Source organism: Pogona vitticeps, chromosome 5 (assembly GCF_051106095.1).
Source record: "Pogona vitticeps strain Pit_001003342236 chromosome 5, PviZW2.1, whole genome shotgun sequence".
Lineage (NCBI taxonomy): Eukaryota > Metazoa > Chordata > Lepidosauria > Squamata > Agamidae > Pogona > Pogona vitticeps.
In genome coordinates, this window is record NC_135787.1 from 114,627,303 (window position 1) to 114,643,964 (window position 16,662).

At 39.6% G+C, this 16,662-nt stretch overlaps 1 protein-coding gene across 50 annotated transcripts in view; it reads left to right on the forward strand.

Annotated features, from left to right (window-relative positions):
- Window positions 1–16,662, forward strand: part of MAGI2 (membrane associated guanylate kinase, WW and PDZ domain containing 2) — an 889,129-nt gene that overhangs the window by 581,524 nt on the left and 290,943 nt on the right. For all 50 annotated transcript variants that reach the window (XM_073000722.2, XM_073000721.2, XM_020789967.3 and 47 more), the window contains one exon: window positions 2,904–2,983. In XM_073000722.2, the coding sequence (XP_072856823.2) occupies window positions 2,904–2,983 (80 nt within the window). The remainder of the gene's footprint in view (window positions 1–2,903; window positions 2,984–16,662) is intronic.

The window sequence follows — 16,662 nt, forward strand, 5'->3', positions numbered from 1 at the left end:
TGAGAAATGCTTAGCTGACAAAATGAACAGTTCAATGAGTGTTCTTCACATCCCTACCCAATTCCAGCTTTATGTACAACCCAATCAGCAAGATGCCACATTCAGAAAATATGCAACAATGCAACAGTCATTATGCTAGAGGGGAATTAAGGTCATTCTCTAAACAGACTAGCTCTAGACTGGAATTCCTTCTCGGACTCAGATAATGGCAATCAGTCACAGAATATCTCATACTAGATTGAGGTACGCATGCGGACGTGTTGCGAGTTTTCTTTACCACTTGGCATATTGTCTGTAGTTTGAATGATTGGGAGGGACTTTCCTGGGCTAGGATGATTGCCTATCTGTCTAGCACTAACATATTTCCCCCCTCCAGCCTTAGATTTCAAAGAGAGCCCTGCCTCTCTTTTTCGTATTCCGTCCCTTTCTTTCATTGGTTGGTGGCAGTTGTTTGTTGCTATTGATCTATTCAGTTGCTAGCATGTGTGCAGTAAAGAAAGTCTGTAATTTCAAGCAACATTTAACATTTTTTCTCTCTCCTACAAATGTCTAAGAGTGTGTTATTGAGGCTTTAGTGCCAGCTAATGAGAAAGGGGTGGACTCTGGGGTACAGTACTTGTAGCTATTCTCCTCTGTGGATCTCTGTGTTTCTACCGTGTAACAAAAAGAGAATTCTACCAGCAATTCAAAACTATACACATGGTATATTATTTCTGGGAGTTGTTATATCAGTGGGAATTGTTAGTAATGGCTAACTTGTCCCATTGTTTTCATTAGATTTACTCTAAGCAGAACTAACTCTAGATGAAGTCTGCTCTGTTATCTACAGGGCTTTTAAATTCTAAAATTCAAGCACTGTGAAGTTTGTTTCCATATTCAAGATTCAAAATTCAAGATTCAAATTCCTCTACTTTTTTCAAAACAAAAGAGGAATAACAATAAAGGATAAAAGTCAAAAAAAGAGGCTCTTTCATTCCCACTAGTATTGTCACACTTGCTGTTCTGTACCAAGTTATAGTGAACCTAATAGGGCTTTCAAAGTAACTGAGATATTTAAGGAATGGTTTTACCAGTTCCGCCGCCGCCGCCCCAGTAACTTTCCATGACTGAGTGGGAAATAGAACCCAGATCTCCTGGGTCCTAGTCTATCACTTTATACAATACACCACACTGGGTACTTACTTGTCACACTACCACTGCCACAAATGTCAATCAACAGCAGTGATGTGTTTGTATTTTTTCAGGTGTCTCAATCTTTTGCTATCAACACCACCTTCATAACAAATGGCCTACATGCATTTTTTAAATAATTAGTCAACTAATGTTGCATGAATAAAAGCCTTAATAATTCAGCAAGATGTAAACAGTACAAAATTCAGCAAGATGTAAACAGTACAAAACAAGTGGATTCCCAGGATGTGTTTAATAAATTAAAAAGGGTTGTCAGTGTATGTGGGAAAGAAGAGAGGAAGGCTTTGTGTAAGAATGTATGAGAAAAATCATGTATTTTAAATTACATAAATTCTGGGGTGCATCCAGCAGTGGCTCTGTGCGAAGTGAATATCTCAGCATATTTCCAAGAATAATTCCAAGATAGCTAAAAGTGTGTCCTTTCATGCAAGGTGGGAGACCAATTCCACCTCTCCAATCCGTTAAATATGTCGTCTGTTGTGTACTATCTTGCACTATTCCAGAGGCTCCTCCAACACCCAGAAACTGCATTTGGGGGAGCACTAGGGACTGTTCCGCATGGCTCACCAAAAAAAAAACAAAAAAAAAAAAAAACAAGTGCTCCACCTTGCCTGAACGGCAGTACTTTCTGCACGGCAAAGGAAAGTACCACTAGATCCATCCATTTTTAGAAAGTTTGGCAGTTAGCTGTTCTTAACATTCATTGACCTGACGTGATTATCGTAATGAGCAACACTGTGCAACTTCACTTTTGTTGTGGTGGTTAGGAAACAAGATTATTCCAGGCTCAGTAAGACGGGCTCATGACTCTTGCTGGCTTCTACCCCCAGGCAGGTTTGATAAGTATTATATCTATCTCCTTCTTTCTGATTTGTCAAGTGAAGCTACAGCCAAGATTGCAAAATTCTGTGCAGTTGCATGTACACTAAGAAAGCAACTAGTAAGTCATTCCATCAGTCTTATTGGGAACATGCCATGGAATGTGGCAGTGGAGTTTTAAGACTGTCCTGAGTATAATATTCTTCACTTAAGATTATTAGGACTGTTGTTACTTGTTTCATTTCTACTGTGTTGCTTTTAAATGGATGGATGACCTATGGTCATAATAAATGAATCTGTTCTGTCCCAGCTTCTGCAAAATGTACTTTAATCACTGGATCCAATTAGATATGAAATAGATAATAGTTGTTTTTTAATGAAGTGTTATTAATCATCCTGTTTGAAAACAGAGGGATGTTGGAATTTGCATTTTTTCCTGCTATGTGGCTGTTCAGAAATTAAATATATACGTGCATACACATTCCTCCTTTAAAGTTAAATCAAATTCTATACCTGAAGTCCAACAAAATGGATATAGAAGCCTATCAGCTGCACCCCTTTTCGGTTGGAGAATGCTGTAAATTCCTTTTGCCCTGGATGAGTTCTGCATTTTCAATGAGGTTAACTTGGCAACATTCTAGTTGATTTTAATAAAAATAGCTGCTTTGAGGACAAGGAGCTGCGGCTGCCAAATTTAGAGGCTGCCTTGCACAATTACTCTTACACCTCCTTCAGGTCTACTTAGAACCAGTAAGCAAATTAACTATATTGATTACAATTTTGTCGCTCTAATCTCTGTTCCCCCCTTATCCACCCACCCCAACTGCATCGGAAGGAATAAACTTGATTCTGTATAGCATGTGTCTGATCAGGGCGATCTCTTTTCTTTTCAGCCACAACACAAAGACAACATCATGGCTGGATCCACGACTTGCAAAAAAGGCTAAACCTCCCGAAGAGTGCAAAGAAAATGGTAGGCGATTAAGTTTTCATTGCTGCTGCTAAAGAGAGCATAAAAAGAGTTCGCTTTGTCTGTGGATTGTTATAAAGAGAAAATGTTCAGAGAATGAAGGGAAAGGGTGTCTAATTACGGCTGTAGTTACGTGTCTTAGCTCCTGACATGTTATGCATTTCTTCTCTCGTGTGTGTCATATCTGCTCTCATGGTGATATCGAAAGCTGAGAAGAACAAGTGTGTGTTCAGGCTGGAGGGTGGCTTGTTTGTAGCAAATTTGACTCTTAGGCTGCCCTTTCCCCATCTTGTTTGGCAGAGTGTGCTGAGATTCTAAGCTTTTCAATCTTTGCTAACACACATTGCCCACAGCAATTGTTACAGAGCTGGAGTATGAATATGATGATGTGATTTCTTTTGTAAAGGGGCAATTCCGTGCCAGTTAAGCAGTAGCCAGTTTAGATTAAACCAGTATCTGGAGGTGGGGAAGGGGAGAGGCAATGCGGGAGGAAGGAGCTATCAGAAAGGTTGTTGTCTCGGTAAAAGGACATTTGTATCCTTTTGAACTCCTGTATAACAGTGAACATCCATGTAATCCTTATCCTTTTTCTGCCTTCAGTATGCAATTAGTGCATTTGCTAGTACTACTGCTATTATCATATAAATTATATAGATCTGCACGCCATGGTGATCAGACAGTTTTTTTTCTGAGAAATATAAAATGCAAATGAGGCTGGTCAAGCCATTTTAATGGCTATAAAGGGCTGTTGAGGCATTCTTCGGATATCTTCTGTGGTTCTGTTTAGGATATAGTGATACTCTTTTTACAGAGCAGTCTTTCTTTTACTACAAAGTAAGTGGGCTGACTAAAGAATTCTTAAAACTAAAGAATCATTAATCTTGCAGTCTGAGTGTAAACTGCCCACTACCACATACCAGGTCCATAGTGGTACATTCTCTGGGCTCGGGGAAAAAAATCCAAGATGATAATACATTTTTCATTGAAGTACCTTAGGGAAGAACACAGCTGTATTCAAATTCTAGTGTATTTTTCTCTACTTCTGCTTGTTCCTGTTGTTACTTGTGCTGCCTCCAGTAGCTTTAATTAACACTTACATCCTGTCTTTTGATGGCAACCTGTTAGATGTTTGAAAGCATCCCATGATTCACACAGGCATTTATATTTCCCTGAGAGTGAATTTACACAAAGGTTTTTTGTAAGAAAAGTCATAATGAGAAGGCAGATTGATATCATCATCATCATCATCATCATCATCATCATCATCATCATCATCATCATCATCATCATCATCATCATCATCATCTTAGAACTGCATTGCTGGAAGGGACCCTATAATTGTGTCCAGCCCCTGTCAAGGAGGCATAGTGGGGAACTGAATCTCATCCTCTGGGTCCCCAGCCAGATACCTAAACCACTTGTTGTTGTAAGCCATATTGTAGGACAAAAAATTGATTTAGTCCATCGTGTTAGAAGAATATATTAAAGTAGATTCATGTTAACTTAAATTTTACCCTTCAAAATTTGTTCCTTCAGCTTTTCATCAAAAGTCAAACACATTTTTTGGGGGGAGGTGTCTCTTTTGGGTCCCTTCCAATGCTTCTTGAAACATAATTGAAAGCATGCTATTTGTATTGAGAATGGCTCTCCTGCCCAGGCTTCAGCTATGGGAAGTAGCCTTACCCTGTCTAACACATTTTGATCTATAATGGACAGCATGGCTATGCTGGCTGTTGGATTATGGGAATCCAGTGCTCTGGTGTATTAGCCAGGAAGATACAGAATGTAGAAGGCTATTGACATATCCACCAACATCTTGCAGTCAGTGTTTCTTATCAGATACAAATACTTAACTTTTTCTATAGCTTTGTCACTTACTGAGGTATTGTGATATATTGTGTTGGGTCCATCCCGCCCCATCCTGACAAAATTCTTCTTAAATGTAGCAGGTCACATTGTATTTGTATATGCTTTTTTTTTCCTTTACTTTCAAAAAACCTCAAAGGTCCTCATACACTAGAAGTGCCGACACATCCACTGTTTAGTAGGCAATTCTCATCAATAACAATTAATACATTTATCTAAGTTTTTTTTAAAAAAAAACACCCTCTACCTTCTAAAGAAACAACTAAACAAGGAGACTAATCTGGCACCTTAGAGATTAAACTTTCTTGGACTCTTCCAGACAGAGCATTCCTTCTTATCAATGCAGCTAGTTCTGCACTCATCTTTTCTCAGTATCCATTGTTGTTGTTGTTTAGCCGTTACGTTATGTCTGACTCTTCGTGACCCCATGGACCAGAGCACGCCAGGCCCTCCTGTCTTTCACTGCCTCCTGGAATTTGGTCAAATTCATGTTGGTAGCTTTGGTGACATTGTCCAACCATCTCATCCTCTGTCGTCCCCTTCTCCTCTTGCCTTCTCACTTCCCCAATATCAGGGTCTTTTCCAGGGAGTCTTCTCTTCTCATGAGATGGCCAAAGTATTGGAGTCTCAGCTTCAGGATCTGTCCTTCCAGTGAGCACTCGGGGTTGATTTCTTTCAAAATGGATAGGTTTGATCTCCTTGCAGTCCAGGGGACTCTTAAGAGTCTCCTCCAGCACCACAATTCCAAAGTATCAATTATTTGGCAGTCAGCTTTATTTATGGTCCACCTCTTGCTTCCATACATCACTACTGGAAAAACCATAGCTTTGACGATGCAGACCTTTGTTGGCAAGGTAATGTCTCTACTTTTTTAGATGCTGTCTAGGTTTATCACTATCCATACAGCATTCTTATTTACTTATTGTTACATTTTACTTGACTTTCTATACTTTTCTGTCCCTTCAGAAAACATGGTTCCCTTTTAGTATAGTTTTTTTTTCGTGACTTGGGGTTTAGCACTATGATGTTTCTGATTTGAGGTTCATGTTTAGCAAAAACCTCCCAGTTTGCACTACCAACTAATTGAACAAAAAGCTGAAGAAAAATTACTTTGGCAGAGAGAAAATATTCTGAATTAATGTTTAACAATTTCATAAAACATTTTCTAAAATGAAGCTGTTGTCTTCAGAACTGGATTTATCACAGATATAATGTACATGCAGGATGAAAGCGTAAAACAGGATAGGTCCTTTGGTGTGCCCTAGTTATTAAGTTAAACTTTTTTTGGCTTTGAGCCAGGAGCCTCAGTCTGTGGACAGAAGGGTTCCACTGGTGGAAAGTGCCTTTTCCCAGTTCTGGGGAATTCGCGTCTTTCCCCAGCCCTCTGTGTAGCAAGGAAACTCAAGAGGCTACATGGGGCAAGAGGGGGCAGATGCTATGCAATAAATTGTACATTTATTTACATTGCTCCCCCTGAGCCCTTTATCATCATGAGAGCTCTGTTAGGTAGGCTGATGAGCCCCAAAGTCCTCTGATGAATTTCGTGGCTGAACAGAGATTTTCGCATAAATGTCACTCATTGACTCTGAAATATAGACCTATTCAAACATTCTGTATCTCCATATAAGTCAGAACCTAGGAACAGATGCTAAGGTGTTAACATTAAATTCTTCTTTTTGTTCTTTTGCTCCTACAATGATGTTGTGTTGCTTGTAAACCAGCCTCCAAGGGTTTTTCTTTTAGTGTATGTCTTCTTCTCCTTCCTGCATATCTTTTCCAATTTATTTTATCTTGAATCATAAGATGTAACAATTCTCAGTTTTCATTATATGACTGAAGTATTCTAGCTTTCTGCATTTTATGTCTGTTGTGTAATGTAAGCAAAGTCATAAGTTTGGATCCGTTCCTCGCCAGTAAACAAAGAACCCTAGTCGCAGCACTTGGAGGGTTATACAAGCATGCACGAAGCCAACACAAGGGGTATACAACACAAGGGGTATACAAACATGCACGAAGCCAACACAAGCATGCACCCTTAAAAATTGTTTACGTATGAGGACAGACTGAAATTTATGATCTTCCTTAAAATATGCAACAGGATTTTGGTCTATGTATATAATAAATGTTTATTTATTATTCCCATTTCTATAACACCCTCTTCAGCATTCTCACTTTCTGGGTGGCTTACAACATAGGAGAGAACAGGTTTTTGGGTAGAAAATAGCCTTAAGCCTGAAGCTACTTAACACTCATGCTTCCATTTGTATCAACGTGCTCTCAAGAATAAGACTGTAAACATGTCAGAAAATTAGCAATGTTTAAATAGAAGTAGCTGGGATAGAACTAAAGCACTCTGCACCTGAGATTAGATTTTCAAAACATTTTCTGAGCTCACAAAATAAACCTGGCTACAAGACAGCAACAATTTAGCCTCCACCTTACCATGTGTAATTAGTTCCCAATAACCACAGCTTAATTAACCATCACTTCTACTTCCTGTGCCATCCTGTTCATTCAAAGTAACTTATTTAGCGCTTGGTTCTCAAATGGAAACAATTACAGTAGCCATTTTTACACATTCATGGAGCCAGTGTGACTGACTTCTCATAGATGCATTTAAAAAGTTACACCACGGAACTTAAAAACAGATTAATTATTTCAGCTTTTATGTGACCATTTAGAACATAGGAGGTACAAGTTCATTTCTGCTATATTTTCACCTGTCTGCTACCTGACATTATGATTTTACTAGTACTGCATATAAAAAGTACTAAGATATAAAATTTTGTATTACAGATGTTTTATATTTGGTATTAGTGATATCCAAATCTTTCATATATTTGCAAAAACATTAATGGAAAGCAGTTCTTCAAGGCTGGAATTATATGAATTTTCATATGACCTGGCGCTATATATCTGTAACACATTTAGGCACTATGTATGTGCATATGTTCAGGCTAAACACATGGCGTACTTTCACCTCTTCTATTGCCATTTCTGTTGTCTTGAATGGAAGGACTTTCTGAAGAGAACAGCTCTCTGTACAACTGGAAATCCTGAACTGTAGAAGGAGTTCGGAATGATGTATTTAAACTCAATTCATTACCCATAATTTGTTACAATATTGAACAACAGTTTTAGAATGCTTTATTTGAATCATTAAATACTATTCGCATTATGATTAATGATTTAAATTACTTTAATTTGATTTTTGAAATGCAACAAAAAGAGTCATGTGTTCCTTACACAATACAAGTGCAATAGAAGGTGATACCTTTATTAGACCACTAAAAAAATCAAATGAACTGCAAGCTTTCAGGCTTAAAACTCGCTTCTTCATACCTGTGCCAGTAATTTGTAGACAGTGCAGAAAAATTACAGGTGCGTGTCCCAAAAAATTCATGGCAGAAATCTACCAGGTGCTCCTTAAGGTGAAATCAAAGCTGGTTACAACTGGCCTTTGGGGGTGTGGTTTAATGCTTCACCTCTGGTAACCAGCGATTCAGACAAAAAAGCCTATAAATCTGTATATACTTCTTCCCCTGCTATATGAACATTGAAAAAGTTTCCTGCTTTGCTGGAGTGTGGGGAAAAGGCCACGCAGAAACATAGCAATATCCATCAGAAAGCTAAGATCAGGTTTGTTTACTCACTAGGCAGGGGAAGCCAATTAAAGCCAAATCAGTAATGTTACTGGTGAATGTGTAAGTTGTCAGTTTGTAGTCCAGCTGGGTTGATGTCAAGAGTCCATGTAGTGTCCTGAGTGCATCTAATTTGATTATTTTTGTAGAGTAATAAGGGATGAGTAAAATTTGGCCAAATTTTGGTAATTGTAACTAATTTTAAAAATATGTAATGTGAATATTTTATATATTATTTATTTTTATTTATTTGATTTATCTCCCACCCATCTGGTCTGGTCAGGATAATATAACAACAACAACAACAACAACAACAACAACAACAACAACAATTATCACATCAAATTAATATTACATCTTTTCTTTATGTTTTCACATTAATATATTGCTTTTCTTTAACAATTTAACAATGTATTGCATGAAATCATGATGCAATAAATATTAGACTAGAGAAGGCCCAGAGCATCTTTTAGATGAAACATACAGTATCTAAGAAAAGTGTACAACTGACTTTGAGAGTACAGTGGTGCCCCGCTTGACGACGATAATGTGTTCCATTAAAATCGCTGTTAAGCGAAATCGTCATCAAGCGAAAGTAAAAACCCAATTGAAATGCATTGAAAACCGGTCAATGCGTTCCAGTGGGGGAAATACCTGCTCGTCCAGCGAAGATTCTCCATAGGGGAAGCCATTTTGCATCGCTGTCTTCCAGAAATAGGTCCAGAAAACAGCCGGGAGCCACTTTGAAAACCCGACGATCAGCTGTTTTTAATCGTCATAATGTGAACAAACGGTTTGTGAAGCAGGGAACTGATCGTCGTAAAATAAAAAAACCATTGGAATCATCGTTTTGCGATCACTATAACGATTGCAAAAAACTCGTCAAGCGATTTCGACATCTAATGGGGTAATCGTCAAGCAGGGCACCACTGTACGTATTTTACAGTGCTATGTATTTTCCCCCTTCACGGATTGCTGCCTTGTCATGGCGAAGGGGCTTGAGTAATTCAGAGAAGCTATGGGCTATGCCGTGCACGGACACCCAAGACGGGCAGGTCATAGTGTAGAGTTCCAACTAAACGCGATCCACCTGGAGCAGGAATTGGCAAGCCACTCCAGTATCTTGGCCAAGAAAACCTCATGAACAGAAACAAAAAGCTAAAAGATATGACACTGGAAGATGAGCCCCTCAGGTTGGAAGGCGTCCAACATACTACTGAGGAAGCATCTGACAAGTACAAGTAGCTCCAGAGCTAATGAAGTGGTTGGGCCAAAGCCGAAAGGACGCCCAGCTGTGGATGTGCCTAGAAGTGAAAGGAAAATCCGATGCTGCAAAGAAAAATACTGCATAGGAACCTGGAATGTAAGATCTATGAACCTTGGTAAGCTGGATGTGGTCAGACAGGAGATGGCAAGAGTAAACATTGACATCCTGGGTGTCAGTGAACTAAAATGGATGGGAATGGGCGAATTCAATTCAGATGATTATCGTATCTACTATTGTGGGCAAGAATCCCGTAGAAGAAATGGAGTAGTCCCCATAGTCAACAAAAAAGTGGGAAAAGCTGTATTGGGATACAATCTCAAAAATGACAGAATGATTTCAATACGAATCCAAGGCAGACCTTTCAACATCACAGTAATCCAAGTTTATGCCCCAACGATCGATGCTGAAGAGGCTGACATTGACCAATTCTGTGAAGACTTACAACATCTTCTAGAACTGACACCAAAGAAAAATGTTCTTCTCATTATAGGGGACTGGAATGATAACATAGGGAGTCAAGAGATAAAAGGAACAACATGTAAGTTTGGCTTTGGAATTCAAAACAAAGCAGGGCAAAGGCTAATAGAGTTTGGCAAGAGAACAAGCTGGTCATCACAGACACTCCTTTCCAACAATGCAAGAGGCAACTTTACACATGCACATCATCAGATGGGCAATATTGAAATCAGATTGATTATATTCTCTGCAGCCAAAGATGGAGAAGCTCTACACAGTCAGCAAAAACAAGACCTGGAGCTGATTGTGGTTCTGATTGTGAGCTGATCATCAGCTTCTTATAGCAAAATACAAGCTTAAACTGAAGAAAGTAGGAAAACCACTGGGCTAGTCAGGTATAATCTAAACCAAATTCCTTATAAATACGCAGTGGATGTGAAGAACAGATTTAAGGAATTCGGTTTGGTGGACAGAGTGCCTGAAGAACTATGGATGGAGGCTTGTAACATTGTAGAGGAGACAGCAACAAAAACCATCCCAAAGAACATGAAATGCAAGAAAGCAAAGTCGATGTCCAACGAGCCCTTACAAATAGCAGAGACGAGAAGGGAAATAAAATGCAAGGGAGATAGGGAAAGTTACAGAAAATTGAATATAGACTTCCAAAGAATAGCAAGGAGAGACAAGAGGGCCTTCCTAAATGAACAGTGCAAAGAAAGAGAGGAAAATAATAGAAAGGGAAAAACCAGAGATCTGTTCAAGAAAACTGGAGATATTAAAGGAACATTTTGTGAAAAGATGGACATGATAAAGGACAAAAATGGGAGGGACCTCTCAGAAGCAGAAGACATCAAGAAGAGGTGGCAAGAATACACAGAGTAATTATACCAGAAATATTTGGATATCCCGGACAACCCAGATAGTGTGGTTGCTGACCTTGAGCCAGACATCCTGGAGAGTGAAGTCAAGTGGGACTTAGAAAGCATGGGTAACAACAAGGCCAGTGGAGGGGATGACATTCCAGTGAAACTACTTAAAATCTTAAAAGATGACACTGTTAAGGTGCTACACTCAATATGCCTGCAAGTTTGGAAAACTTTTATGTGGGACAGGAAGCAACAGTTAGAACTAGATATGGAACAACTGATTGGTTCAAAATTGGGAAAGGAGTACAACAAGGCTGTATATTATCCCCTGGCTTATTTAACTTATATGCAGAATACATCATGCGAAAGGCCGAACTGGAGGAATCCCAAACCGGAATTAAGATTGCCGGAAGAAATGTCGACAACCTCAGATATGCAGATGATACCACTCTGATGGCAGAAGTGAGGAGGAATTAAAGAACCTCTTAATGAGGGTGAAAGAGGAGAGCACAAAAATGGTCATTAGCTCAAAATAAAAAAAGCTAAGATCATGGCCACTGGTCCCATCACCTCCTGGCAAATAGAAGGGGAAGATATGGAGGCAGTGACAGATTTTACTTTCTTGGGCTCCGTGATCACTGCAGATGGGAACAGCAGCCACAAAATTAAGAGAAGCCCGCTTCTGGAGAGGAATTGTGGCCTTTAAAACAGGCTAATAAAGAGAAAAAATAGAAGCATATGAAACGTGGATTTATCACTGGATCCTAAGAATTAATTTTTATTTAATAACCATGTATGTATATTAAATCAATGTGACACCCAGTGTTATGTAACAGATAGAGTGATAGATTACAGCCTGGGTTTGAATCCCTATGCAGCCATGGAAACTCATGGGAACTTAGGGATCTTCTGACTGAGAACAGTGAAGATACCTGAGGGAGGACACAGAGAACACATGTGGGAAACTCTGCCTCACATGCTAGAATTTCAGAAAGGAAGAACTAATAGCATATTTTACGGTAATGCTTCTAGATTGAAAAACATTTTTAAAAACTATTTTCTTGGATGATTATCTAATATGGACTCCTTAATTTTCTGCAGCGAAATAAATTAATTTACTGTGGTGACATAGTATAATACCAATGGTGGTTTATGTTATATGAACTCCTACAGTGTACAACAGGTCACACACTTGCTTATGATGATTGGATATATGTTTGAATCCCTAAAGAAATCTTTTCCTGTTTTTAAATGGAGTATAAATATGTGATCCCTAATTCCATTTTTCTTTACCTTAATCCTCCACAATGTGACTTCTAAATGCTGGAGTATGTGATAGATTTAACAAAAAAATACTTTTATGATCTTATTTTTGACATTGTTTCCATCTCTCCTAATACATATTATTCCATCTCTCTATGGAATGTTTTGTAAAAGCTATTTTAAAACTGTTGATTTGTGGAATTGTAAGTGTAAAGCTTTGTAGTGATATAAAGAGATAAAGCTCATTGAAAATTCAGCCTAAGAAAGCCAGGTCATTGGTGGGTCTTGTGATTTTGCAATTGGAAAAAGTTTGTTCTTTGTACGCTCCTAGATATGTGTCATATGTTACACTGGGGACAATGGTTTCCTAAAGAAAGGACACATTAAGAGAATTAAACCTAATGTTTATTTACTATGTAATCATGTTGCCATGGGTGAGTGTTTGGAAAGAAAAATCTGTAAATTATGCACATGGATGCCCTCCCTGATTGGAAGGATATATAAACACCAAATGTATTCTGAGAACTATCAGCCTCTGTTTTGTGTTTATATTCACGGAGCCAGGAAAATTTGATTCCGTGTAATTGCTTTTGCAATGCAGGAAAATAATGGGATCCCCCCATCCTGAAATAAATATGAGACTATGAAAGCCTTGCTTTTGACATTTCCACCCCTTATCCCAACATATACATACAGATACCAGGAAGGAATTTTGTATAGAGATAGAAAGGAACTCTGCCTTAATAATTTTAATGAATTTCTCCAGTTGTTATTTTCAAGACTGTTAACAAAAACAAATGCTTGTCTTCCAGTTTCACTTAACTGGAAGGAACCTGGAAGGTTTTTTGTTTTGTTTTGTTTTTCATTTTTCCTCTTGCTACAAAAAATAAATACTTTGTTGGGAGTTCAGTTCTTCACTGTGCATCCTGGAAGAACTAGACTGTGCAGCCTTGGGCTGCACAGACCCATACATACATACTGACAATATCACTCACATGCCCCTGTTGCACATATAAAGTGCTCCTCGCGCTGCGCTCTTCATGCTGCCAGATACATGAAAACCACCCTGTCATTTTCATGTATTTTGAAGTAAGAATTACCTTTTAGCAGAGCCTAAAAGGATCAGGTAAAAGGCAATGTGACACACCTCTGACTGAGTCCCTGGTGAAACTATTCATCAGTCAAGGTGAATAACATTGGGTTAGATGGATAAATACTTAGCTGAATAGCTTAGTGTATCTGGCTGGGGAGCCAGAGGTTGGGAGTACAATCCTCCACTCTGCATCCCAGAAGAGCTTAAAATGCTTAAAATATATACATTAGGAAAAACACTTATGAAAACATGCACAATTTTCCGTGCAGGAAAAGAGAAAATAATGTAATTGACAGAAACAGTGAAAAATGGAAGGAGAGATGTTCACGTGCCTAGTATTATGTTGTTTGGAGACAGCCCAAGACATTTTCATGTCTGAGGCAATGTGTACCTTATCGAGATGCATAGTAACTTTGAATGTGTGCAGAGTTATTTTTAAATTAGTGTTTTATTTCAGACTGGTAGGAAGAGCAAACAACACACATAGGCTGATACAGTACCCGCCTTATTTCTCCATGTGACCAAATATGTGCATCTCACAAAATCCTCAAAGCTGACCTTGAATGAGAGAAAAACACTTGCTTTTAGCTGTGTTGTGTGCTACAGATTTATTTATAGTCCCTCCTGCTTCTTGGGGGTGGCACACTGCAGTTGTCAAGCATAAGTGGTTTCTCACATGTTACCCTGACAAGTGACAAATTGGAGAAAGAGTGATCAGTTTTGGACAGAAATTGGCAATGTTGCTTTTTAGACTGAAGCATCCCGATTCCCCAACTGATTTAGTCAGTGGCTGTGCTGGTTGGGGGAATCCCAGTACTTGTAGAGCAGAAAGTTAACTTTGCCAAGTTTTAGTCTTGAACTTGTCAGTGATGCCACCCTTGAGTTAGTTTGGTGGGAAATGCCCTAAAACCTCCTCCCCATTCCACCCCATGCAGCATTTGCCCCCTGGCTGATACCAGACAACACACCATGACATATACAGTAAGTGTGAGTCTGCTGCTCTCTACTCTTCACCAGTCCCATTCTGGTTTCTCACACCTGTCAGTCTGGCCTGTGCTGGTTGCCAGTGGAGGTTTACTAATGGGGTGTCTGGCATATGAAATTTGTAGAAGTATTCGAGCTTCAGAACCTAGCAGTTGATGAGATTAGTTTCTCTGGCATATTACTTTAATCTCAGTTCATGCTCCGTAGAGAATATAAGAGGTGCCGACACATGCTAAGTGTATCCATTCCCTTTCAATCAATATGAGTACTAAATAAATATCAAGTAGAAGAAACAAGCTGTCATACCTCTGGTTTGCTCTAGTGAATTTCAGGAATATAAGTCAAATTTAGGATGCATTAATGTTTATAACTGATAAAGAAGCTCCCAGTCAAATCAAACGAAAAGAAACTGCTCAGGCAATTAGCAACATTCTGCTAGTTCTTCATCTTCTTAAGAGCTCCCCAAAGTCCCTTTGGTTATAATTATTTCTTATTTGAACCTCAAAATAATCAAGAGCAGAAATATTACTCTGAAATGTCAATATATTTAAATGCGAGTCAGTGGACCTTGCTTGATCTCAGTAAAATATTGTTCTAATTTTGGAGCCAGGTACTTTATTGCTTTCCCCATTTCCCTCTCGGGATGCTGTTTTGTGGAAGGCGCAGGGAGGAAAGTTTAGAGAAACTCTCCACAGTCCTTTTTTCAGTTCTTTTCCACTGCTCTTTAAATTACACAATGATAGCTCAATTCCATACTTTGAGTAGGCCTACTGAAATCAGTGGAGTGTATCTTGTAATTGTTACATAACAGCACTGATGTTACCTGTCTGTCATGGGTTTGGAGGGAAAGTTCCATCCTATGGGGAGTGGAAGGCGGGACATCAGGAGGAGGGGCTGTACTGTATAAATATGTGATGCCTGTGTGGTGAAGGGAGATGCTGAGACAGACTGTGAGACACTGGGTTGGGACGAAGCAGCAGCTGGGGAAGAAGAAGCTGTTGTGGGAGTCTGGGTGTCTGACAGGGTACTACTGTGTGTCAGAGTACCAACCTGATAAGTTCAGGTGTCTGTGGGTTAGCCAGAACTGATGGGTTCAGGGTCTGTGCTTTAAGTTAAAGGTTCTAGGTGAACCAAACTGTATGCTTGTGTGTGTGAGAATAAGCCACGTTACTTTATTTTATTCACCTGATTGTTTTATTTACCCTGTTTGTATTTAAAATAAACCTTATTCTTTTATTGTTTAAAAATCCATCCCTGGTCTGTGTGACTTATTATAGGGAATGGTTGGTGGCAGCTTAGTAACTGTGTGATAGATCCCAGTAGGTCTGGGTTTGTCACATTGATTGGTGTCCAGCGTGTGGGATACGACTGGTCCAGTTGTCCAGCGGTCCAGCAAAGCCTTGGCAGGTGTGCCCAGAGCAAGGGGGGTCTAGTCAGGGACAGTCTGAGGCGCGTAGGTAATCTTCTAGGTGTACCTCACGGGGAGGTGCGCTAGTAGAAGAACGTGCCAACTGGGGAGACTTAGATTAAGGTGCTCTGAGGCAGCCTAGTTTTGGCGGGAAAACGCTGAGGCAAAACTGCGTAGCAACAGCGAGCTAGCTTGCCAGCTGAGAGGCCCAGCAGAGGGGGGTAGGCTCTGACTCGATACTGTTGCAAGTAGTGCTGAAGAACAGCAGCAATCTCTATAGGATAGCTGGTTCTGAGGCAAGCAGGGAAAAAAGTGGTCGTTTTATTTTGAGGCTTGACTTTTTAAAGCAGCCTGTTCTGAGGGGGGGTATGCCCTTGACTCGAAGCCAAGTAACAGAAATGAGTGAAGTGAAAGACCCCCAGATTGACCAAGGTTCTGAGGATGAATTTGGCTCAGTGCAAGGTGACAGCACAGGAGAGCAGGACCCAGAACTCAGAAAATTGATCCTAGCCCAACAGCATGAACTGAGGGTGAGGGAAATGGAGGAAAGGTTAGAGAGAGCGAGAATGGAGAGGGAAGAAAGAATGGAGAGAGAGAGAATGGCGTTTGAATTAAGAAAACTGGAACTGATGAACCAGAACAATAATAACAATAGGGATTCTGAGGGAGGCCAATTGTCTAAGGCTGACCTGAAGAAATTCCCTGTGTACCACAAGGGAGATTGTCCTGAGGTGTTCTTTTCCTTAGTGGAAAGAGCGTTTGTGGACTTCTCAGTGAGGGAAACTGAGAAGATGACCATCATGCGATCTTTAATCAGTGGTAGCCTGGCTGAGGTTTA